The following is a 27,356-nucleotide window of genomic DNA, read 5'->3' as shown; positions in this document are numbered from 1 at the left end:
TTTAGTAGTTTCGTTGGTACTTTGGTTGGTAATTTAGTACTTTGGTTGGTAGTTTGGTAATTCGGTTGGTAATTTTGTACTTTGGTTGGTAATTTAGTACTTTGGTACTTTAATTGGTACTTTGGTTGGTAATTTAGTAGTTTCTTTGGTACTTTGGTTGGTAATTTAGTACTTTGGTTGATACTTTGGTACTGTGGTTGGTATGTTGGTACTTTGGTTGGTAATTTAGTACTTTGGTTGATACTTTGGTACTGTGGTTGGTATGTTGGTACTTTGGTTGGTAATTTAGTACTTTGTTTGGTGCTTTGGTTGGTACTTTTGTTGGTGGTGCAGCAGTCTAATATAACAGGCCATTACTACTGAGACGCCAAGGGTTCAAGTCTTAGCCGTTCCACAGTTGGCTGTTTGGCTGTGTCTGAGAGAGGGTTGGTTTCTGGGTGTCCACACATGTTTCCTTTAGGTACTCAGGTTTTGTATATGTAATCTTGCTTCGGCACAGGACCTACCACGATCCCGACCAGGATGAAATGGTTATGACTGAATTGCTGGGTGTGAAATCAACCGCCCTGTTTATAGTATTCCTGCCTTGTGGCTACGGATGAGCCGTGACCCTGACCATGGTGATAAAAAATGAATGAACTGCAATGAAACACTGTGTGGTGCGACACCTTGAGCTGGCGGCGGACGCGGTCGATGAAGAACTTCCAGCAGTTCTCCCTGGTGTCCATCAGGCCCAGGCCGCGCACCTCGTTCCTCACGCCGTTAATGATGTTTTCAACCTCGTCGTCGGGGAACAGGTCTGGGATCTCACCTGGGTGTGGTAGACAAAGAGAGATGTGAGAATGCTGACAGCTGAGCACTGGCGTGTTTTAAATTAGCATTCTGTCAGCCCGAGGCTGAGACGACACAGAGAACGTGGCGTCCCTGTATCACAGCTGCCGCATTGTAACATAAATATTAGCACATCATAGTCTTTATAGCTGGTACAGCGAGCAGTGCTTACCTGACGCCAGGAGATCGTTGACTAACACGAGGAACTTCTCGTCTGCAACCTGGGCGTCTGTTAGGAGGAACACGGTACCGATGTTCTTCACCCCGGCTTTGAAGTACAGCATGGCCAGATCACTCTGAAAACACACATTTCAGTCAGCCTGCCGTTCTACATAACATTAAAACCACCTCCTTGTTTCTACACTGACTGTCCATTTATCAGCTCCCCTTACCATGTTGAAGCACTTTGTAGTTCTACAATTACTGACTGTAGTCCATCTGTTTCTCTGCATACTTTTTAACCTCATTTTACTCTGTTCTTCATTGGTCAGGACCCCCACAGGACCACTACAGAGCAGGTATTATAAGGTGTTGGATCATTCTCAGCACTGCAATGACACTGTCATGGTGGTGGTGTGTTAGTGTGTGTTGTGCTGGTATGAGTGGATAAACACCTCACTCTCACTGCTGGACTTAGAATAGTCCACCAACCAAAAATCCAGCCAACAGTGCCCCGTGGGCAGCGTCCTGTGACCACTGATGAAGGTCTAGAAGATGACCAACTCAAACAGCAGCAATAGATGAGCGATCGTCTCTGACTTTACATCCACAAGGTGGACCAACTAGGTAGGAGTGTCTAATAGAGTGGACAGTGAGTGGACACGATATTTAAAAACTCCAGCAGCACTGCTGTGCTTGATCCACTCATACCAGCACAACACACACTAACACACCACCACCATGTCAGTGTCACTGCAGTCCTGAGAATGATCCACCACCTAATAATACCTACTCTGTAGTGGTCCTGGGAGAGTCCTGACCATTAAAGGACATCATGAAAGGGGGCTAACAAAGCATACAGAGAAAAAGATGAACTACAGTCAGTAATTGTAGAACTACAAAGTGCTCCTATATGGTAAGTGGAGCTGATAAAATGGACAGTGAGTGTAGAAACAAGGAGGTGGTTTTAATGTTATGGCTGATCAGTGTATATGTGTCTATATAGGCCATATTTTAGACCCAGACATTAATTTTCATATTTTTTTTTATATTTTACAATCATTCAGTCAAAGATACAGCTGCAGAAATACCGCAATCCCAAGACTACCATGACACACCAGTCCCAAATGTGTGTAACCTTTTGATTTCAACTGTATACAGAGCGAGAAGACAGATAACACAACACGACAATAGTATCTCATTCGTATGGTAACTAGTCTCGTATCAGTGTGCGGCATCAGAGCCCGAACCTTGAGGTCGACGATGCCGTATCCTTTTTTTAGCGTGATCTGGAAGACCTCGAGGGAGCTGATGAAGGCTGCCAATCTCGTCAGGCTCTGTTTGCCGCTGCCGCCCACCCCGACCAGCAAGGCGTTTCCCCTGGGAGACTCCAGGATGCGGTTGATGCGACAGCTGAAGCAAATGAGAGGAATGGAAAGGAATTATTGCCGGAACTCTTTGCAATCTGTTCGTTATCGGGATCGTCGTCGTTAGAGAAGATCATCCTAATCAGCCCAACTTTTTAATACTCGCACCTCAGCTGGGGGTTGTACTGGAGCAGTAGTGTGCAGGCGTAGGGTCTTAATTAAAGATAATGACTTAGAGTTAAGTGTAAGCTTAGTGAAAAACAGTCCTGAGTTGCCTTATATGGCTATAAAAGAAGTTGTAATAATACATCCAGATTATGGAATTATGGTTGTATGCTGTACACTCCTATGAGGTTGCCAGGACTCTCCTAAATAGAGCTGTTTGGGCATGGGCATAGACCCAAATTATTTAATAAAGCACTTATCAGTGTTAGTAATATGCTGTATTGTGCATTAAATCCTTAGTTTTGTGCTTAAGGTGTGACTGGGAGTCTAAAGTACAGAGAGATAGGCTGTAAAATGTTGTAAACAGATAAGGGGAAACCGTTATCACAGAATGGAGGTTTCAAAGTCCAACACCCAACTGTTAAACAGTGATAATAGTGTAATATAAAACAAGGGCCACAGTTCTGTTGGTTGTTCTTCAGCTTACATACTGCTCTAAGAACCAACAATTGTGTTTTAATAAATCATATTAAACAGCGTATGCATAAACCTACAGGTATTAACTGTTAATTTAAGAAGATATCCTTTATTTGTCATATATACATATACAGTTGTACAGTACAATGATATTCTTTCTTCGCATATCCCTGCTTGTTTGGAAGCCGGGGTCAGAGCGCAGGGTCAGCCATCGTACGGCGCCCCTGGAGCAGACAGGGTTAAGGGCCTTTCTCAAGGACCCAACAGTGGCTGCATAGCAGAGCCTGGATTTGAACTGCCAATCTTCCGGTTGATAGCCCAAAGCCCTACCCACTAGGCTACCACCGTCCCAAATTTAAAGTCAATAAACATTATTTGATATAAAATTCAATCTAGAACAATACCCATGGAATCCCCCTTCTTTGCAAACTTATTCTAGTCAATGTGTCCAAAAATGGCGGGAAAAGAAAGCTACAAGACCCGTCAACCCTGGCAAACAGGCAAAATCCTGTACAGCACAACTGTCTATATTTAATTGACAAGCGCTCAGGTGGCACAGTGGTTCCGGGGTTTGAATCTGATGGGTGCTATTGTCCGGTCAGGTGTCTACACAGACGTGATTTGGCTGTGTCTGGGGGGAATGGGGTGAGCAGCCAGACATTGAGAGGTGCAAAAAAATTGACCGATCGGATTAATACAGAACGATTGAGTCAGTTTGTGTTAGTTTTGCATTTCATGATGGGGTAATAATTGATTACCATTTTAAAAGGTTGGTAGGGTGGAATAGATGACAGTTAAGGGTTGCAAATGCAAGCGGGTTGTGCCGCCTCAGCCCATTGGTTTGAATGTGTTAGCTTAGTAAGCGAAAACTGCAGAGACGTAATCGCTGTCTAAATAATCTGCCTTATAAGTCGGTCTTATTAGAATCCTCTCTACCTAGGCAGCTCACTAGGTTTTTAGACAGACCTTTATGATACTCATTACACACCCTAGTCCCAAAAGTCCAAGCACCGTGCAATAACAGTAATTACAGCACAAGCATTGTTTACCAATAAAGAAGTACATGTTTTGATATGCTTACATATGGGACATGGCATCTTCGAAGAGGACCAGGTTGAGGGCGGCGTTGACGTCATTGTATCCATCAAGCGCTTCCAGCAGGGTTTTGTTCAGGCTCTCCCAGGACTGCACCGGCATATATTTAGGCTCGCCGATGCCCAGGCCAAAATGGCAATATATATTCATCAATTTGGTTTCCTCCAAGACTTCTGCCATGTCCTAATGGGGACAGAAAATCAGCTTAGCATTACATCACATATTAAACCTTAAATAAAACTCTAGAGTGCTGCAGTCTTAACTCTTTAATGGTCTGCTTTATACCATTTAGAGCCGGGATTCTAATCCACAGCCTTCCATTTGATAACCCTTAGCCCAACCAACCAAGCTAGAACTGTCTCTGAAATGCTTTTGGACATATCCCAGATTGTTTGGAAACTGGGGTCAGAGAGCATGGGCAGGCATTGTACGGTGTTCTTGGTGCTGAGAGGGTTAGGGACCTTCAAACACACAGCCTTGACACTAATAGCCCAAAGCTCAACCCATTAGTCCACTAAAGACCCCAGTATTGTTTCGGATTGATAGCCCAAAGCTATACCTACTAGACCTGCCTATGGCGCAGTTGCCAATTGGGCTTAGACCTTGCTGAAGAGCCAAACGACCTTCAAACCTACAACTTTTAGACATTCCAGCGGGACGTCAGTTATCTCTGACAGGACCACCAGATGAAGTCTGGGCAGATTCCAGATTGTTTGGAAGCTGCGGTCAGAGACCTGGGGCCGCCATTGTATGGTGCTCCTGAAGCTTAGATGTTTAGGGCTGAAGAGCCCAACAACACACTAATAGCCCAGAGCTCTACCCATTATTCCACTAGGGTCCCCACTGGAGCTAGGATTTAGGATTCGAACCCACGTTTCGGATTGACAGCCCAAAGCTCTACCTACCAGACCTGCCTATGGCGCAGTTGCCACTTTCCTTTTTTGGCTGGCATGTTGGATTGACGCAGCAGTACCAGCATTATAGAGAAACAGCAGGAAAGCCACGCCAGCGGGATGCCAGTTCTCTCTGGCAGGACCACCAGATGAAGTCTGGGCAGATTCCAGATTGTTTGGACGCTGGGGTCAAGGAGCATGGGGCAGCCATTGTATGGTGCTCCTGGACCTTGCTGAAGAGCCCAACAACACAATAATAGCCCAAAGCTCTACCCATCAGTCCACTAGGCCCCCCACTGGAGCTAGGATTTAGGATTCGAATCCACGTATCGAATTGACAGCCCAAAGCTCTACCTACTAGACCTGCCTATGGTGCAGTTGCCCAATTTCCTTTTTTGGCTGGCATGTTGGATTGACGCAGCATGACCAGCATTACAGAGAAACAGCAAGAAAGCCATGCCAGCAGGACGTCAGTTCTCGCCGGCAGGACCCCTCTGTGATGAAGTCAAGGGCCAGCGCAGACAAAGAACGAGCATTAAATCATTCCTTTCATCCACCATATTTTTTTCCTCCCTAATTTGCCGGACTGACGGCGGGGCAGTCTGACAGGGTTTAGCGCTGATTGCCTTCGCCTGTCTGCAGCCGAAAGACCAAACCGGACCTTAATCACGCTGCCCGGTTTGGCAAATTGATGCTGAAACCTCTGGAGCCACTCACCTCGTAAAACTTCCCCACCGTTTCCGACTGCAGCTTGTCGAAGGCGGCGAAGTCCTTGTCTTCGACCATCTTGTCTCGGTAAACTCGGTTGGACTCGTGTAGATAAATCTTCACCAGGTCTTGAGGGGTCTTCAAGCACTCGCTTTTACAGAATAGAATGCCCTGAAATAAATAACACATTATTACACTGATCAGCCAGAACATTAAAACCACCTCCTTGTTTATCAGCTCCACTTACCATATCCGTAGAAGCACTTTGTAGTTCTACAATTACTGACTGCAGTCCATGCTGTTCTTCAATGGTCAGGACCCCCACAGAACCACTACAGAATAGGTATTATTTGGGTGGTGGATCATTCTCAGCACTGCACTGACATGGTGGTGGTGTGTTAGTGTGCACTTCACTGTCACTGCTGGACTGAGAATAGTCCACCAACCAAAACCATCCAGCCAACAGCGCCCCGTGGGTGGCGTCCTGTGACCACTGATGAAGGTCTACAATATGACCAACTTAAACAGCATCAATAGATGAGCGATCGCTCTGACTTTACATCTACAAGGTGAGCCAACTAGGTAGGAGTGTCTAATAGAGTGGACAGTGAGTGGACACAGCCGCTCAGGTGGCGCAGCGGTAAAGTACGCTAGCTCACCAGAGTTGGGGGTTCGGATACATCGTATCGAATCTCAGCTCTGCCTTTCCGACTGGGCTGGGCGGCTGTATGAACAACGATTGGCTGTTGTTCAGGGTTAGAGGGTAAGAAAGTCGGATCATAGGTCCTCATAACTGGTGTGACTGATGGCGCCTGCACAGGGCTGAGGAATAATGCTGATGGGGGTGTGGCCCTCCATACACAGTGCCCGTCAAGTGTATGAACTCGACTCGTGCAGGTGAAAAATGCAGTCTGTACTGACTGTACGTGGTCCTGTGGGGGTCCTGACCATTGAAGAACAGAATGCAAAGAAACAGATGGACTGCAATCAGTAATTGTAGAACTACAAAGTGCTCCTATATGGTAAGTGGAGCTGATATAATAAACAGTGTGTAGAAACAAGGAGGTGGTTTTAATGTTATGGCAGATCAAACCCCGTAAGAAAGCAAATCGAGAAGCCCAGGCAGGACTGACAGGTTGACGAGACGAGAAGAACACACCATTCACGGCGTGTCAACACACTCTTCGTGGAATGATCGTTGTCTGGAAAGGCTTATTATTATCCTGTACGTTTTATAAATGGTTATCATGAAATCTCTCTAATTAGTTCGCTCCAAGACTGGCAGATCCTGTTCTCAACTGTATGGCCGTCTTTTTACTCTATTTCCTGCCAGTTTTAGGCCGACAGTTCCCAGCTTAGCTAAATTTCTACCAGCATTTCTCTAGTGGAGCTAATAACCTATGAATAGGGCCCTACTCATGATACAACACTTAAATTAAATGAAATGATAGAATAGATAGGAGCTACAACACAGAACAGTCTATCTTCATAGTTGAATGTAAACCTAGAACATCAAAGCTCCGTCTCAAATGCGAAAATACTCGTCTGTGTTTTGACACGCCCCCCTCTACATCCACTGAATTTGACATTTACATTTTCAGCATTTAGCAGACGCCTTTATCCAAAGCGACTTACGGTACAGTTACAGTATACAGTGGTACCTCGGTATACGTCCTTAATCTGTTCCAGATCCTTGCACTTATACCAAACAGGACGTATGCCAAACAAATTTTTCCCATAAGAAATAAATGGAAAATGATGAATCCGTTCCCATGAAAAAAATCCTATTGTTATTGGCATATTATACGTTGATGGGGTTGTATAAAATAATTTATAAAACGGATAGTTCCAGTCCTACAATCTGCGCACCTATGACCACCTCACATCATTCCATGTTAATACGCCACTGAAAAGAAAAAGTACAAACTTGGTTGAACACTATTTTAAGTCATGTACTATTCATGGAAAATGTCCAGATTAATATAAACAGTAATCCTAATCATTAAGCGGGTGTTTCGTCCAAGAAATAGTGTAATAGTTTGCGAATGTTATGTTCGCCCTCATGTTGCCTAGCAACATGGCACACCGGTAACGGGACTACAGTACCTCGGGTTGCGGAAGAATGCTTTTTGTAAGTGTTTTCTGTAAATAAAAACATTTATAAATTGAACATTGTCCGCCATTTTATAAAAGCAATAAGCCACTCGAGACATAAATACAAAAGCAACCTTGTCTCGCGAGAGGTAAACAAGGGTAGAGCGGTGTCGTGACTCATGTTGACCCATACTAGTTCTAGCACGCGAGTCGTATTCCAAACAAAGGTCGTATACCAAGCAACATTTTTCGCATCCAAACAGGACGTATACCAAGTTGGACTTATTCCAAAGCGGACGTATACCGAGGTACCACTGTACAATCTGAGCAATTAAGGGTTAAGGGCCTTGCTCAAGGGCCCAACAACAGCAACCTGGCAGTGGTGAGGCTTGAACCAGCGACCTTTTGATTACTAGTCCAGTACCCTAACCACTAGGCTACGGCTTGCCTAGAATTGGTTGGAAGTTTTCCAAACTGTGACCCGAGTCGTGTTTTTAGCTGCTTTAGACTGCTAACTGAATTGCCGTAGGATTGCTAGGATCGCCCCATAGTGCGAATTAACCAGTAAACATGAGGCACTTGAATGCTACACGAATAAAAAACATTAAATAGCTAAACACAGCTCATTTTATGGTTCATGGCCGTAAATTTAATTTCAGGGCCGTAAATTGGGTAGGTCCTTACCCGTGAGGGTGAGAAGATGACCGACTTTATATCAATAAACAGAACAACACACCTGATGGACACTGATCAGCTTCTGATATCGCAGACAGACCTGGATGATTTAGCCACATTGCTATATGTGTTGCTATATAATTTTTTGCTAACGTTTGGTCCCTGTTAAAGAACAGATATAACTCTATATACACTAAATGGCCAAATGTATGTGGACACTGGATCATTAGCCTTGATGGATATCCCATTCCAAAAGCATGAGCATATTAAATTCATGCTTTCCATGGAGTCATTGTTACAATTATACGAGATACGAGAGATTTGAATGCCAGCCATTTAATGCCAGCCTAATTTTGTAGTCTGTACTGTGCTGGGCAAATTGGTTCTTCTCCCAGCAAGAAGACTGCATGGTCAGGGTCCTTTTTGTCTGGAGTCCAGGTCCAAATACTGTTTTGGCAGTCAGGCCAACTGAAGATACAAAAAATTGACCTGTCCAGGCTACTTTCACCCAATAAATAAGATCCCCGACACCCTGACCATGATAAAGTCCTGGTAAAACAGACAATGAATGAATGTACACTGATCAGGCATAACATTAAGACCACCTCCTTGTTTTTACACTCACTGTCCATTTTATCAGCTCCACTTACCATATAGAAGCACTTTGTAGTTCTACAATTACTGACTGTAGTCCATCTGTTTCTCTGCATGCTTTGTTAGCCCCCTTTTACCCTGTTCTTCAATGGTCAGGACCCCCACAGGACCACCACAAAGTAGGTATTATTTGGGTGGTGGATCATTCTCAGCACTGCAGCGACATTGACATGGTGGTGGTGTGTTAGTGTGTGTTGTGCTGGTATGAGTGGATAAGACACACCTCACTGTCACTGCTGGACTGAGAATAGTCCACCAACCAAAAACATCCAGCCAACAGCGCCCCATGGGCAGCGTCCCGTGACCACTGATGAAGGGCTAGAAGATGACCGACTCAAACAGAAGCAATAGATGAGCGATCGTCTCCGACTTTACATCCACCAGGTGGACCAACTGGGTAGGAGTGTCTAATAGAGCGGACAGTGAGTGGACACGGTATTTAAAAACTCACTTATACCAGCACAACACACACTAACACACCACCACCATGTCAGTGTCACTGCAGTGCTGAGAATCATCCACCACCTAAATAATACCTGCTCTGTGGTGGTCCTGTGGGAGTCCTGACATTGAAGAACAGGGTGAAAGCAGGTTAAAAAAGTTAGAATGTAGAGAAACAGATGGACTAGAGTCAGTAATTGTAGAACAACAAAGTGCTTCTATATGGTAAGTAGAGCTGATAAAATGGAGTGTAGAAACAAGGGGGTGGTTTTAATGTTATGGCTGATCAGTGTATGTTAAATTTTCTGTATATGAGGCTCAAGCAATCCTACGGCAATTCAGTTAGCAATCGCTTAGTCAAAATGTCTAAAGCACCTACAAATATAGATAGAACACTTTATTGCTGTACAGTGCTTTATGCTTAAGGCTAACTACTAGCTAGACTTGCGGACTAATTGAGCTCCCGGGACGGAACTCGTTCGTACGTGGAGGACTAACTGTACCGCGTATTAACACTGCGACCCTTGCAAAGAGTCCAATTAGTCAGTGATGCCTCCTGAATCTGAGGGGGAGTTGTGGCATCGATACCACTACTAGATCAAAGCAGGCTGTTGATTTTAGCTATATAGGAGCACCAGCTGGGCATCTGAAAAGGATAAAAATGTAGTTCTTCATTTATGTGGACACTTTTGACTCAGATACTGCTTAAGAATCGGTCTGTATGCCAGCACTGAGCGGGAATATTCCCTGGACAGGGTGCCAGTCCATCACACGGCACCACACACGCTTACTTATTCACTTAGCTAATATTTAGTCATACACCTGTGGGAGGAATTTAATCGTGCTGCCTTTTTAAACAGCTTGAAGTGGAATAAAGTCAAAAGGAGCGAGGAATAAATCTTTAATAGTGATTCTTTATATTTTCGGATCATGACAGGTCTAGTTGGGATGAGTTTTCGATGTGCAGTGTCTTTCTGTAATTGATTATTTATAAGTAATTTATTATTAATGTATCGTGGCAGCGGTTGGATCTGCGCTTGATCTGTCAATCTTCTTGGACTGACAGATCATCGGTGTCTTGTGCTCAACTGCGTGACCTAGTTTGGCCGGCAGGTGGGGCACGAGGCATGCAGTGCTTGTGATGTGTCAATCATATGTGATTGACAATCGCCCTTGCTCTAGGTGCTATTCTCGCTATCCTTTGTCATAGCTTTATCTGGCACACCTGTTTTCTCTTGAAGTTGCCAGCTCGCTCCGGTCTTCACTCATGGCCTTAGTTCTAGGTGGGTTTGGGCCGCGTATGATGCACATCCCGAGGGAGTGGAATGCCCCAGTAGTGGTTCGATGTCCGATTTTCCTGAGATGAAACACGCCCAGAAATCCACCACAGGTGCCAAGGAAGTGCGCACAGTGTGGTCGGGATGCTCAGTCTTTCAGGACTAAAACTAGGAGGCGCTGTATGTTCTCCTACTGTCCTGCTATCTGAGACCTTGGCTTATCCTGGACAGTAGTGGTGAAAGTCCATCATTTAATAGTGCGTCCAGCTCTCATTACTACGCTATTAATTACTACGCTACGCTTTAATTTCCTTCGGGATCAATAAAGTATCTATCTATCTATCTATCTATCTATCTATCTATCTATCTATCTATCTATCTATCTATCTATCTATCTATCTATCTATCTATCTATCTATCTATCTATCTATCTATCTATCTATCTATCTATCTATCTATCTATCTATCCCTTTTCTATTCCCTGTTCTCCGTAGTGGGTTGTGGATATCATATTTCTGTTTGATTTTTCCTTTGTTAAACTGTATTTATTAATTGCCCGCTTTACGTTCTAAATTCCCTTATTTAGCTTGTTGATTTTAAGGAGTTCTATTTTTTTTCTACTAGGTGTGTGAAGATTCGCACTGGTCTCCTCCTCTAGCGAGGTCCATCTTTCCTTGTTAAAATCTACTAGCAATTAACAAATTATTAATTGTGATTCAAAATTTACAAAAAATAAAACAATGTACTAAAATAATGCATTTAATTAGAGACTAAAATTAATACAATTTGTAATAGAAAAAATTTGAAATGCAGTCAGCTCCAGAATTATAGGAATTATTAAAAGAATAACAAAAAATTAAAAAAATTAAATAAAAATAGAAAAGAAAGTTGCCTAATCTCACAAATGAATAAATAACTAAAAAATAAATATAAAATAAATAAAAAATAACAAAACTATCAGAAAATTATTTGCCTAATCTCAGAAACAAACAACTAAATAAGTAAATAAATAAATTAGGGCTGTCAAACGATAAAATTTTTTAATCGCGATTAATCTCAGAATTTCATATAGTTAATCGCGATTAATCGCATTAAAAAAAATCTGTGTAAATGTTATAGAAAACAAGGATTTTTAAGTGAAATGTTACAATTAAAATGGTGAACACATTTTATGCTAAATGTACTGATGTTAAAAACTGCTGGGACAAGAGAAAACTGTAAGGGAGTTTATTCACTCACATACTAGGCAGTAAATGTCAGATTGTAGGTTAGAATTTCTCCATCAGCAAACATTGTAGATCAGCGGTGCTTTAGATGGGATAAGGCGTAGTTATTGTATCAGACTTGTCTGTGGTTGTATCGTGACGATGGTTTGATGGACGTTTCTACACGAAGTGAGTGTGTTTTGACCCTTTGGGGCTTCCATAGTTCATGAACTAACGTGCTCGACTCAGCTTTCCGGTATTCGGTACAGAAGAAGAAGTTAATTAAGTGTAATAAAGTGTTCTGCTCCCGACAACTTGTGAATATAGCGTGTATTTATTTCTTTATTATGCAAGTGCATCACTACCACGATCGGTTACATTATGTTAACAAACCGCAAATGAAAAACGGTGGCAAGTCCGACATTAAAACGTTTGTTCTACCAGTCAAGTGTCAACATGAACTAGAATTTGCGTTAACGGCACTAATTTTTTTAATCGCGTTAAATTGAGGTCGCGTTAATGCGTTATTATCGCGTTAACTTCGACAGCCCTAAAATAAATACAAAATAATTAAAAAATAACACTAGAACAAAGAGAAAAATATTTGCCTAATCTCACAAATAAAAAAATTAAAAAATTTAAAAAACCAAAATACTAAAAAAATATATTTACCTAATCTCACAAGCAAATAAATAACAAAATAAATAAATATTAAATAATTAAAAAATAACAATAAAATTATTTTAAAAAATTGCCTAATCTCACAAACAGATAAATAATAATAAAAAAATAAATAAATAAAATTCAAAAAAATATATTTGCCTAATCTCACAAGCAAATAAATAACAAAATTAATAAATATTAAATAATTAAAAAATAACAATAAAATTATGATAAAATTATTTGCCTAATGTCAGAAACAAATAAAAAAAATAATAAGTAAATAAATAAATATAAAATAAAATTATAAAAATATGTGCCTAGTCTCACACACACATCTATTTATTTTTTTAATCAATTAAATAATTAATTAATTAATTATTGACTGAACCATATAAAAGGTCTTCCTAAAAAACCTGGTTGCCTTCATAAGTAAGAATTCCGGTGGCGAACCAAAGACAACACCCTTCCTATCAAATAACAGGCTTCTGAAAAGGTGGCGAGCCCCATTTCATGAAGCGCTCTCCTTTGACAAACAAATAAATCAAACTGATTGCCCGTTGAATCTCGGCGAGCTCCCGTGCCGAGTCTCTCTCTCGATCTTGGCAGGAGAGTGCCTGAGGAAGTCAGTTAAGATGACATGCACGCACTCGCGCATTCACGACAGTCTGCCTGGCGCCCCTCTGCCTCCTCGTTATAGCAAAGCCCACCAACAACACCGGGCTGTCAACACACACACAGCTATCACGATGCTTGCTTATGGATTTAGTCCTCAGTAGAGAGTCTAATTATCTAAGCATCCACACTCATGGGTTGGGAATTAATTACTTCAATTCTGTTGCGGCAAACCAAATTCACGGTCGACCTTACGGCAACGTTTGATCTAGGATTTTTGGGTTATGATTAAAATTTACCTACGACGAGGGAATTGGCTTCCAGCCATAACATTAAAACCACCTCCTTGTTTCTACACTCACTGTCCATTTTATCAGCTCCACTTACCAAATAGAAGCATTTTGTAGTTCTACAATTACTGACTGTAGTCCATCTGTTTCTCTACATACTCTTTAGCAAGCTGTCACCCCGTTCTTCAATGCTTAGGACCCCCACAGGACACCACAGAGCAGGTATTATTTAGGTGGTGGATCATTCTCAGCACTGCAGTGACACTGACATGGTGGTGGTGTGTTAGTGTGTGTTGTGCTGGTATGAGTGAATCAGACACAGCAGCGCTGCTGGAGTTTTTAAATACCGTGTCCACTCAATGTCCACTCTATTAGACACTCCTACCTAGTTGCTTCACCTTGTAGATGTAAAGTCAGAGACGATCGCTCATCTATTGCTGCTGTTTGAGTCGGTCATCTTCTACACTTTCATCAGTGGTCACAGAATGCTGCCCACGGGGAGCTGTTGGCTGGATATTTTTGATTGGTGGACTATTCTCAGTCCAGCAGTGACAGTGGGGTGTTTATCCACTCATACCAGCACAACACACACTAACACACCACCACCATGTCAGTGTCACTGCAGTGCTGAGAATGATCCACCACCCAAATATTACCTACTCTGTAGTGGTCCTGACCATTAAAGAACAGCATGAAAGAGGGCTAACAAAGCATGTAGAGAAACAGATGGACTACAGTCAGTATTTGTAGAACTACAAAGTGCTCATATATAGTAAGTGGAGCTGATAAAATGGACAGTGAGTGTAGAAACAAGGAGGTGGTTTTAATGTTATGGCTGAAGTCTTCATTTTTTGGTGATCCAATCGCTGTTGGGCGGAAACACAAACGGTTGCCATGGTAACCAGCACTATAAATAAGTACAATTACCTCATTGTTGTGTCTATCAGTGAAAGAGTTTTATCAACATTTGCCGATGTTATGGTTATCGTACAGGGGCCCCTTTTTTGACTCACAGAGTTGACTTACAACGAATTTGCCTTCATGTACCCTCAGAAACCTACTTTTTACATTTATGTTCTTTTATAAATGTGCCTAAATAAATCCCTATGGCATTGTCTCGTATTAAATACAACAATACTACATTTAGGCAGCAAGGCAGCAAGGCAGCTCACTAGGTTATCAGACATACCCATAGTAACTATTCTATTTTATTTCTGCATTTTCTACCATTTTCTCCCCAATTCCGCGTGGTCAATTTGTCTTCCGCTGCTGGGCGATCCCTGATTGCAGTCGAGGTTGGTATATTGCTGCTCACACCTCCTCCGACCCGTGCACAGCCCTTAACGGAACCCTTTTTCACCTATGCACTCTGCATAGGCACCTCTCTATCTGCCAATCAGGGTCCTTACACAGAGATTGAAGACCCCACCCACATAGTCCGGTCATCCCACCCTAGCAGAGACGTGTCTGCTAGATGGCGCCCAGCCGACCGGTGGCAACGCCGAGTTTCGAACCGAGGAGTTCAGAATCTCGGCGCTGGTGTGCTAGCGGAATATCCCGCTGTGCCACCTGGGCACCTTGTCTGGTTCTTATTAACAAGACCACTGCTTCATTTACTTCTTAATGGATGTCGTATTCATAATTGGGGGAATCAGGCGGGCATGCCAGAAAATAAATTACATTAAGTACTTTCTAGTACGGTGGGAAGCACTGTCGCCTCACAGCAAGAAGGTCCTGGGTTTGATCCCCGTGTCTGCGTGGGTTTCCTCCCACAGTCCAAAAACATGCAGTCAGGTTAATTGGAGACACTGAATTGCCCTATAGGTGAATGTGTGTGTGTATGTGTGCCTGGTGCCCCGTCCAGGGTGTTACTGTGTGCCTTGCTCCCATTGAAAAGCTGGGATAGGCTCCAGCACCCCCACGCGACCCTAATCGGATAAGCGGTTATGAAAGTGAGTGAGTGAGTACTTTCTACATCACCATGTGGATCTTTGTCGTGTTCTTAGAGAAAATAAAAGTGTTTTTTGATTTTTTAACTGTAAGTACGTGAGTCATTCAGTCACAGAAAAAGAACAGTTAAGAAATCATTCAATTTAACTTTTAAATTGAATAATAATTACAGGCTTTCGTTTGTATAGTGTACAGAACTTAAAAAGCCTACTGAATCATTCACATGACAGGTTAATTAATTCATAGTTCGCCCCGACTCGGTGTTCTAAAACTTTTTAAGAGCACCGACCCGCCTGTCAAAATGAATAATAAACACTGACTTCATTGAAAAGTTAGTAAAAGCCACTGAAAGGTGAAGGAAATTGCAGAAAAAGGGTCCAAACCGAGATGACTTGGGGGTTGCTCACAGGCAGCACTCTGCTGAACATGGTGGTTGAATTAGCAAAGCAGAAATGAAGCTGGCACTTCAAATGCTCATTCAGCTGTAACTACTGTTTCTACACTCACTGTCCAGTTTATCAGCTCCACTGACCATATAGAAGCACTTTGTAGTTCTACAATTACTGACTGTAGTCCATCTGTTTCTCTACATATCATTTTAGCCTGCTTTCGCCCTGTTCTTCAAAGGTCAGCACTTCCACAGGACCACTACAGAGCAGGTATTATTTTAGGTGGTGGATCATTCTCAGCACTGCAGTGAAACTGACATGGTGGTGGTGTGTTAGTGTGTGTTGTGCTGGTATGAGTTTTTAAATACTGTGTCCACTCACTGTCCACTCTATTAGACCCTCCTACCTAGTTGGTCCACCTTGTAGATGTGAAGTCAGAGACAATCGCTCATCTTTTTTTCCTAAATTTTTAGCGCGTCCGATTGCCCGAATGCGTCATGCGCCTGCTCCGATTGAGGAGAACGAAGCTAACCCACGCCCCCTCCGACACGTGGGCAGCATGCCCTTTGCATCTTATCACCTACACTTTGACAAGTGCAGTGCAGCTCAGCGTTGTGTACGGAGAGACACACCCTGAGAGCACTCTTTTCTCATCTCTGTGCAGGCGCCATCAATCAGCCAGCAGAGGTCTTGTGCAATTACGCCCATATCTGAACAACAGGCCAATCATTGTTCATGTGGCCGCTCAGCCTTAGGCAGAGCTGACATTCGATACGATGTATTCGAGATCCCAGCTCTGGTTCCAGCGTGTGTTTTTACCACTGCACCACCTGAGCGGCCAATCTATTGCTGCTGTTTGAGTTGGTCATCTTCTACACCTTCATCAGTGGTCACAGGACGCTGCCCACGGGGCGCTGTTGGCTGGATGTTTTTGGTTGGTGGACTATTCTCAGTCCAGAAGTGACAGTGAGGTGTTTATCTACTCATACCAGCACAACACACACTAACACACCACCACCATGTCAGTGTCACTGCAGTGCTGAGAATGATCCACCACCTAAATAATACCTGCTCTGTGGTGGTCCTGGCTGGGAGAGTCCTGACCATTGAAGAACAGCATGAAAGGGGGCTAACAAAGCATGCAGAGAAACAGATGGACTACAGTCAGTAATTGTAGAACTATATGGTAAGTGGAGCTGATAAAATGGACAGTGAGTGTGTTATGGCTGATCGGTGTATACTTTCCCTATTTTGCATTCATTCATTCCGCTTCATTATGCTGACCACACTGAAAACAATGTGCAGGGTTTAGAGGCCAGGCTACTAGCAGAAACGCTATTCGTCTCCTGTAGAAGAGGTCCAATAAGGACACGTTTTAAATAACAGAGGCTCGCTGAAGCGGGACAGCGGCAAGCAGAGATACAGTATAAACGTCTGTTAGGAAATATAAATTTTTTTTTATGCATACGGCTGTGGCAAAGTTAATGAAGTGGACTTTCGGAGCAAGTTGTGCTTAGTAAACTTTGTTAAGAGTAGAAATGAATCTCAAAACACAATGGACGTGACTACAAAGAGAAGTCGGACTTAGAGTAGACTTCACTACTTCCAAAAAGAAAAAAAAAAATCACTTATTTAAAAACGAATGATATTATGCAGGTTTAAAAAAGGCAGAATTAATTATTCATTTAAAACCTTTGAGTCAGAAAGAAGTTGGAGATATTTGCCAAGAGATCGCTCTCAGCCATATTTAAGTTTAAATTGGTATATCCATTTAAATACATTAAAAGCATAATAACCGTGGGATATGATCCGTACTTTCCTTCTTTTACAGTACTTTCTGATTAACTTTGCATTTAAATCAATACGTGTCTCTCTCCGACTTAAAGACTTACAGAAGCAAAGCTATAAATCTACAACCCCAAATCAGAAAAAGTTGGGACAGTATGAAAAATGCAAATACAGTACAAATGCAGTGTTCCTTACATTTACTTTGACACTTATTTGATTGCTGACAGGATGGACCTGAGACATTTCATGTGTTATCTGCTCAACTTCATTTCATTTGTTAATAAACATCCATTCCTGCATTTTAGGCCTGCAACACATTCCAAAAAAAGTTGGGACAGAGGCAAGTAATGAGGTGAAAAACCTAAATAATGATGTGATTCCAAACAGGTGATTGTAATCATGGTTTGGTACAAAAGCAGCATCCAGGAAAGGCTGAGTCTTTAATAAGCAAAGATGATCAGAGGATCTCCAGTTTGTCCACAAATGTGTGAGAAAATTATTAAAATTTTTAAAAACAATGAACCTCAAAGAAAGATTGGAAGGGATTTGCATATTTCTCCCTCTACAGTGCATAATATCATTAAACCATTCAAGGAATCTGAAGGAATTTCAGTGCGTAAAGGCCGAGGGCGCAAGCTTAATCTGAACGCCCGTGATCTTCCATCCCTCAGACGGCACTGCATCAAGAACCGCCACTCAACAATAGCTGATATAACCACATGGGTGAGGGATTACTTTGGCAAACCTTTGTCGAGCACTACAATACATTAGTATTAGAGTTACATGCACAAATGCCACTTAAAACCTTACTGAGCAAAAAGAAGCCTTATGTTAACCATGTCCAGAAGTGGCGTCGACTTCTCTGGGCTCGGAGGCATCTAGGATGGACCATCACACAGTGGAGCCGTGCACTGTCGTCAGATGAATCAGCATTCCAGGTGTTGTTTGGAAAAAATGGACACTGTGTGGTCCGGACCAAAGGCAAAAAGGATTATTCAGACTGTTATCAGGAACAAGTCCAAAAGCCAGGGTGTATCACGATATGGGTCTGTGTCAGTGCCCTTGGCAAAGGTCATTTACACTTCTGTGATGGCTGTGACTGGCCTGCCTGCAGTCCTGACCTGTCCCCAATAGAGGACGCGTGGAGAATTTTGAAACGACAAATGTGACAATGACGACCCCGTACTGTTGCACATCTTAAGACGTGTTTGCAGGTAGAATTAGACAAAATAAAAGCTGAAACACTAAATCGCTTGGTCTCCTCGGTGCCAAAACATCTTTTAAGTGTGGTGAAAAGGAATAGCAACATTACAAAGTGGTAAATGCTTTACTGTCCCAACTTTTTTTGGAATGTGTTGCAGGCCTGAAATGCAGGAATGTATGTTGACCAGATAAAACATGAAATATCTCAGGTTCATCCTGTCTGCAATCAAATAAAAGTCAAAGAAAATGTAAGAAACTCTGTGTTTTTTTTATTATTATTTGCATTTTCCACACTGTCCCAACTTTTTCTGATTTGGGCTTGTACACTGAGACGTAATAGGGCCCGTTAGACTTCCAGTAAAACTTAAGTTCAGGATTAGCCCCCAAGGCTTCAGAGAGCATCCGCGATCTAAACTTGGCAAACGGTGAATAATTCAAGCCCTGTTTAGCCGTGCTGAGTCTGAGTACCTGGAATATGTTGGAGAGGTCGCGCAGGTTGAAGATGTAGTGGAATTTGATGGCTGTTGGCAGGAAGGTAGAGCTGACACGCTGGTGGAAAGCCAGTGCCAGCTGGACGAGCTGGGAGCAGCTCTTCTGGAGCGTTGGGCTGAATCCCTCGCCGCTCAGGTGCTGGCTCAGGATGCTGCAGTAGATGGTGTTGAGAGCGTCCTCTCCAGGAAACGAGAGGGCGAACACGGAGAAGTGGCGCTGCAGAGAGATCAGTGAGGGGTTTTAGAGGAATAAATGCTAATAAATTCTCAAATGGGGCAAACTTAATGTAGCTGGTCAGCTTTTACATAATGTAATATGCATTATGGCTTGTTATAATAATTATAATAATAATAATAATAATAACAACAACAATAACAATAATAATAACAACAATAATAATAATAATAATAACAATATTAATAATAATAAAAATAATAACAATATTATTAATAATAATAATAACAATAATGACAATATGAATAATAATAACAATAATAATAACAATAATAACAATAATAATAATAATAACAATATTAATAATAATAATTAGTAATAATATTAATTAATAATAATAACTACTACTACTACTACTACTAATAATAATAATAACAATACTACTACTACTAATAATAATGTCAATATTAATAATAATAATAACAACAACAACAACAACAACAACAACAATAATAATAATAATGTCAATATTAATAATAATAACTACTACTACTACTAATAATAATAATAATAATAACAATACTACTACTACTAATACTAATAATGTCAATATTAATAATAATAATAACAATAACAATAATAATAATAATGTCAATATTAATAATAATAATAACAACAATATTAATAATAATAGTAACGATATTAATAATAATAATATTAATTCATATTAATAATTATTATTATTAATAATAATAATAATTATTATTAATAATACTTATTAATAATAATTAATAATAATAATATTAATTAATAATAATAATAATTTTAATAATAATACAAACATTTCAATCAATTTATTATTCTGATTTTATTATTCTTAATTCCAAGAAAGTTGAATTAATATGGAAAATTGTAAAATGCTCATAAAATCAAACAGCAGTGATTTGTACATACTATCTGACCCCTATTTTATAATCATATATAACTATAACTAATTATTGTGTTGATGTGAGCATAGACACCCCAGAAATAAACATCTAAAAGCAAGCAGATGTTGCTGTTTAGCGGTTATAGTGACCTTACAGATGTTCAGGCTACCTATGCCATGGGCACTAATACACCCACACTTGTCAGACCGTGGTACACAATATATAAATAATTAAATACACAGGGACATCAACTTGACATGAACTGGAACATCAACAGTGGCTTTGTTGACCAGCATTAAAGCCCAGCTGTACAAACGCTCTTTAGACAGAATGGGCACAAATTCCCACATACAAACTTAAAAGTCTCAGAATAGTTGGTGTTATTATAGATGAAAACATCACACAGAGGTCACTCTATTTTAATACCATTCGTTTTTGGAATAGAGATGTCCAACAAGCTTATGGCTGGGTGTCCAAATACTTTTGGTTACTCAGTGTATACAGTGTATACAGAGGTGCTCGTTTCTTTATGCTTTATTTACCTGCAGACGAGGGTTAATGGTGAAACTTCCAGATGTGGGATTCATGCAGGATACGTACTGCACATTGTGGATCTCCTTTAGCTGCAGCTTGCTCCTGTCATACCTGAGAAAGAAATAATAATAATAATATTAATATTAATAATAAATAAATAAATCCACCATATTTACATGAGATTTACTGACCTCAGGTGTTTCTCTGGGTTTTAATCGAATGCAGCTCAGACTTCCAGCAAGCCTGTGACTGTTTACTCTCACTAATAAACCATCTCTGCTAATGTTTACTCAGTCTGATATCATTTACTGAGTGAATAGCACATACACTACCAATCTGAGCCAGAATAACAGCCTGATTGCGTACATCACGGTAATTATGCACTAATTGACATCCGCACCCACGCTCTCTGAGGATGAGATATTCTTGGCAATGGTGAGTCATAGGTTTATTTATTTGCACCCCTGCTTGGCTTCAGCTCTAAGGTTAACCATTCAGCACAGCGACGTAATTCTATTATAATAATAATGCCTCATAAGCAAAAGAAAAATGGGTTGATGCTATATGCTAATCATTCAGTAACGTTGGACCAAGTAGCTTTTTCTACTGCACTACAATTTGTACTGTTTAGGAAGCTTGTGAGTTTGAATCTCGGCTCTGCTTCTCGCAGGTCTGGCGCCTATATGGACAATGCCTGGCTCGTCTGAGAGCGGACAGAGACGGGGGATAATGGAGATCAGTGCATGACTCTCTCTGTGTGTGATACAGATCTCCATGAACGTGAGGGCAGTTGTGGCCAAGCGGTTAAGGCACTGGACTAGTAATCAGAAGGTCGCTGGATCAAGCCCCACCACTGCCAGGTAATGATCAATTTTTTTTCTTGCTGTATATATGCTATATATACAGTGTATCACAAAAGTGAGTACACCCCTCACATTTCTGCAGATATTTAAGTATATCTTTTCATGGGACAACACTGACAAAATGACACTTTGACACAATGAAAAGTAGTCTGTGTGCAGCTTATATAACAGTGTAAATTTATTCTTCCCTCAAAATAACTCAATATACAGCCATTAATGTCTAAACCACCGGCAACAAAAGTGAGTACACCCCTAAGAGACTACACCCCTAAATGTCCAAATTGAGCACTGCTTGTCATTTTCCCTCCAAAATGTCATGTGATTTGTTAGTGTTACTAGGTCTCAGGTGTGCATAGGGAGCAGGTGTGTTCAATTTAGTAGTACAGCTCTCACACTCTCTCATACTGGTCACTGAAAGTTCCAACATGGCACCTCATGGCAAAGAACTCTCTGAGGATCTTAAAAGACGAATTGTTGCACTACATGAAGATGGCCAAGGCTACAAGAAGATTGCCAACACCCTGAAACTGAGCTGCAGCACAGCGTTTTAAAAGAGCAGGGTCCACTCAGAACAGACCTCGCGTTGGTCGTCCAAAGAAGCTGAGTGCACGTGCTCAGCGTCACATCCAACTGCTGTCTTTGAAAGATAGACGCAGGAGTGCTGTCAGCATTGCTGCAGAGATTGAAAAGGTGGGAGGTCAGCCTGTCAGTGCTCAGACCATACGCCGCACACTACATCAAATTGGTCTGCATGGCTGTCACCCCAGAAGGAAGCCTCTTCTGAAGTCTCTACACAAGAAAGCCCGCAAACAGTTTGCTGAAGACATGTCAACAAAGGACATGGATTACTGGAACCATGTCCTATGGTCTGATGAGACCAAGATTAATTTGTTTGGTTCAGATGGTCTCAAGCATGTGTGGCGGCAATCAGGTGAGGAGTACAAAGATAAGTGTGTCATGCCTACAGTCAAGCATGGTGGTGGGAATGCCATGGTCTGGGGCTGCATGAGTGCAGCAGGTGTTGGGGAGTTACATTTCATTGAGGGACACATGAACTCCAATATGTACTGTGAAATACTGAGCAGAGCATGATCCCCTCCCTCCGGAAACTGGGTCGCAGGGCAGTGTTCCAGCATGATAATGACCCCAAACACACCTCTAAGACGACCACTGCTTTATTGAAGAGGCTGAGGGTAAAGGTGATGGACTGGCCAAGCATGTCTCCAGACCTAAACCCAATAGAACATCTTTGGGGCATCCTCAAGCGGAAGGTGGAGGAGCGCAAAGTCTCGAATATCCGCCAGCTCCGTGATGTCGTCATGGAGGAGTGGAAAAGCATTCCAGTGGCAACCTGTGAAGCTCTGGTAAACTCCATGCCCAGGAGAGTTAAGGCAGTTCTGGGAAATAATGGTGGCCACACAAAATATTGACACTTCAGGAACTTTCACTAAGGGGTGTACTCACTTTTGTTGCCGGTGGTTTAGACATTAATGGCTGTATATTGAGTTATTTTGAGGGAAGAATAAATTTACACTGTTATATAAGCTGCACACAGACTACTTTTTATTGTGTCAAAGTGTCATTTTGTCAGTGTTGTCCCATGAAAAGATATACTTAAATATCTGCAGAAATGTGAGGGGTGTACTCACTTTTGTGATACACTGTATATATATATATATACAGTGTATCACGAAAGTGAGTACACCCCTCACATTTCTGCAAATATTTCATTATATCTTTTCATGGGACAACACTATAGACATGAAACTTGGATATAACTTAGAGTAGTCAGTGTACAGCTTGTATAGCAGTGTAGATTTACTGTCTTCTGAAAATAACTCAACACACAGCCATTAATGTCTAAATAGCTGGCAACATAAGTGAGTACACCCCACAGTGAACATGTCCAAATTGTGCCCAAATGTGTCGTTGTCCCTCCCTGGTGTCATGTGTCAAGGTCCCAGGTGTAAATGGGGAGCAGGGCTGTTAAATTTGGTGTTTTGGGTACAATTCTCTCATACTGGCCACTGGATATTCAACATGGCACCTCATGGCAAAGAACTCTCTGAGGATGTGAGAAATAGAATTGTTGCTCTCCACAAAGATGGCCTGGGCTATAAGAAGATTGCTAACACCCTGAAACTGAGCTACAGCATGGTGGCCAAGGTCATACAGCGGTTTTCCAGGACAGGTTCCACTCGGAACAGGCTTCGCCAGGGTCGACCAAAGAAGTTGAGTCCACGTGTTCGGCGTCATATCCAGAGGTTGGCTTTAAAAAATAGACACATGAGTGCTGCCAGCATTGCTGCAGAGGTTGAAGACGTGGGAGGTCAGCCTGTCAGTGCTCAGACCATACACCGCATACTGCATCAACTCGGTCTGCATGGTCGTCATCCCAGAAGGAAGCTGACGCACAAGAAAGCCCGCAAACAGTTTGCTGAAGACAAGCAGTCCAAGAACATGGATTACTGGAATGCCCTGTGGTCTGACGAGACCAAGATAAACTTGTTTGGCTCAGATGGTGTCCAGCATGTGTGGCGGCGCCCTGGTGAGAAGTACCAAGACAACTGTATCTTGCCTACAGTCAAGCATGGTGGTGGTAGCATCATGGTCTTGGGCTGCATGAGTGTTGCTGGCACTGGGGAGCTGCAGTTCATTGAGGGAAACATGAATTCCAACATGTACTGTGACATTCTGAAACAGAGCATGATCCCCTCCCTTCGAAAACTGGGCCTCATGGCAGTTTTCCAACAGGATAACGACCCCAAACACAACCTCCAAGATGACAACTGCCTTGCTGAGGAAGCTGAAGGTAAAGGTGATGGACTAAACCCAATTGAGCACCTGTGGCGCATCCTCAAGTGGAAGGTGGAGGAGTTTAAGGTGTCTAACATCCACCAGCTCCGTGATGTCATCACGGAGGAGTGGAAGAGGATTCCAGTAGCAACCTGTGCAGCTCTGGTGAATTCCATGCCCAGGAGGGTTAAGGCAGTGATAATAATGGTGGTCACACAAAATATTGACACTTTAGGCACAATTTGGACATGTTCACTGTGGGGTGTACTCACTTATGTTGCCAGCTATTTAGACATTAATGGCTGTGTGTTGAGTTATTTTCAGAAGACAGTAAATCTACACTGCTATACAAGTTGTACACTGACTACTCTTAGTTATATCCAAGTTTCATGTCTATAGTGTTGTCCCATGAAAAGATATAATGAAATATTTGCAGAAATGTGAGGGGTGTACTCACTTTCGTGATACACTGTATATATATATATATATATATATATATATATATATATATATATATATATATATATAAGGGCTTCGGCCACCCCCCACCCCAGACAGAGCCAATCACGTCTGTGTACATGCCCAATAGCACCACTAACATTCGCACCTGAATCGCCACCCGAGCGGTCCTGTTTGTAAATATCTATACATTACTTTTCATTTTGGCACAAATACAGCACTGCTTGGGATCAAAACACAATTCAAAGCCCCACGCAAGCAGATCTGTGTGTAATTCTGTCACTAATTCAGCATTTGATTGTTTTAAATGCAAATCTACATACCTACATTTACTATTTTCTGGTGGAAATGGATAATGATGTTCACAAGTAAAACCAGACTGCAGACAAATATTAAAACATATCTGTGAAGCATGGTGGAGGGTGTCACATGACTCAGGGCCCAAATAGTGTGCATTAAAATGGTATTTTATAGGTGAATTAGTTTAGTTTAGAATTATCATTTATTTATTTATTTTTAAATGATCATTTTTTATTTTATTTTATATTTAAATTACCATTTTATTTATTGTCATTTATTTATTTAATAATTTATTTATTAATTTGAAGTTATCATGTATTTATTATCTATTTTATTTATTTCTAGTGTAATTTATTTATTTATTTGGATGATGAATTCATTTATTACCAGTCATCTACAGTCCAATCCAATGATTAAAGCTTTTAGCCCACTGCAGCCAAGTTGTGTTGTGTTCAGGTGCTGATATAGAACAGTGTTAAATCAATTCAATAGATCTTTTACCCTACGCTTGACGTGTGTGTATTGCATTTCTCTTCATAGTATACCACACTATACAGGAAATGACCAAAAACAGGTGTTAAATACCAGTGGTTGTAGTCCATGTGCTGGCGAATTAGGGTGTGAGGCTGCACGGTCCCGTAGGCATCCACTTCTGGCATGTTCATGTCATCAATAAAATAGATAAGCCTCTTGCTTCCCGGAGGGCCAAAGTTCCTTCCAGCTTTCTTCTCTAACGGTTTCTCTAAAACGGCTACAGGTGCAAAGAAAAAAAAAAAGGTCAGTAAATTATGAGCTTACAGCATATGCAAAGTCTGAAAAAAAAAAATTTCTGCCAGAACAATCTTTAAATGAGCTCAGAAAACGAACAGAAGCGATGCATGACGCTGGAACAACAAGCAAAGCATATAAAAAAATTCGACACAGGTGCTAATTAATCCACGCACAAGATTTCACGAGATCACACCCGAAGAACAGACAGCACTGCTAACAGAGAGACGGAGGAAAAAAAGAACAAATGTACCTGCAGATATGTGCAAAACCTGATAAAACATTTCTACATGTCCCGTTTACAAACGTCCACCTGGATGTTCTTGAATAGAAGTGCTTGAATAGATGAACATATGAGACCGGACTGGAATTCGATGGTGGAAATGGATAATGATGTTTAAAACATATCTGTGAAGCATGGTGGAGGGTGTCACATGACTCAGGGCCCAAATAGTGTGCATTAAAATTGTATTTTATAGGTGAATTTTAATGGCATGTGGCTTGATGTTTAATGGAACTTGGAAGATGCAACAAAATAATGAAACTACACTCAGACACACACTGAGCGGTCAGGAGCGAAAGTCATGGAGGTATTAATGGAGGTATTCAGAATACAACATTTAGGCTTGTGTGTTCAGCCCAATGAACAGTAATGTTTATAAAAAATTTAAAAGCAATTGGCTCTGTCAAATTTCTTTCATGTATATATTTAAGATATACAAACTAATTTTAATACGAGACAAAAATAACCCAAGAAAAATTAATTATTTATTTTTTTATGTATTTATTGAATTTGTTTATTGATTTTTTTATTAGTTTTAAAGTTATCATTTATTTATTATCCATTTTATTCATTCATCATTCATTTATTTCTTTTTTAGTTATTTACTTATTTATGTTATTATTTATTTATTTATTTTAAAGTTATACACTTATTATCCATTTTATTCATTCATCATTTATTTATTTACTTCTTTAGTTATGTATTATCTATTTTATTTATTTAACATTGTCATTTATTCATTTATTTTTAATTTATCAGTTATTTTTTATCCATTTTATTTATTTATTTTATAATTTATTTATATATTATTGTTAGAATTTT

General features: G+C 41.1%; 1 protein-coding gene across 2 annotated transcripts in view; it reads right to left on the bottom strand.

Annotated features, from left to right (window-relative positions):
* Positions 1 to 27,356, bottom strand: part of dnah9 (dynein, axonemal, heavy chain 9) — a 188,912-nt gene that overhangs the window by 90,002 nt on the left and 71,554 nt on the right. For both annotated transcript variants that reach the window (XM_063002787.1, XM_063002788.1), the window contains 8 exons: positions 26,069 to 26,234; positions 21,074 to 21,176; positions 19,405 to 19,644; positions 5,705 to 5,866; positions 4,081 to 4,277; positions 2,241 to 2,403; positions 1,004 to 1,127; positions 669 to 811 (listed from right to left, as the gene is read on the bottom strand). In XM_063002787.1, coding sequence (XP_062858857.1) covers positions 669 to 811; positions 1,004 to 1,127; positions 2,241 to 2,403; positions 4,081 to 4,277; positions 5,705 to 5,866; positions 19,405 to 19,644; positions 21,074 to 21,176; positions 26,069 to 26,234 — 1,298 coding nt within the window. The remainder of the gene's footprint in view (positions 1 to 668; positions 812 to 1,003; positions 1,128 to 2,240; positions 2,404 to 4,080; positions 4,278 to 5,704; positions 5,867 to 19,404; positions 19,645 to 21,073; positions 21,177 to 26,068; positions 26,235 to 27,356) is intronic.

This window comes from Trichomycterus rosablanca, chromosome 10 (assembly GCF_030014385.1).
Source record: "Trichomycterus rosablanca isolate fTriRos1 chromosome 10, fTriRos1.hap1, whole genome shotgun sequence".
NCBI lineage: Eukaryota > Metazoa > Chordata > Actinopteri > Siluriformes > Trichomycteridae > Trichomycterus > Trichomycterus rosablanca.
This window is presented reverse-complemented; position numbering and strand designations above follow the sequence as displayed.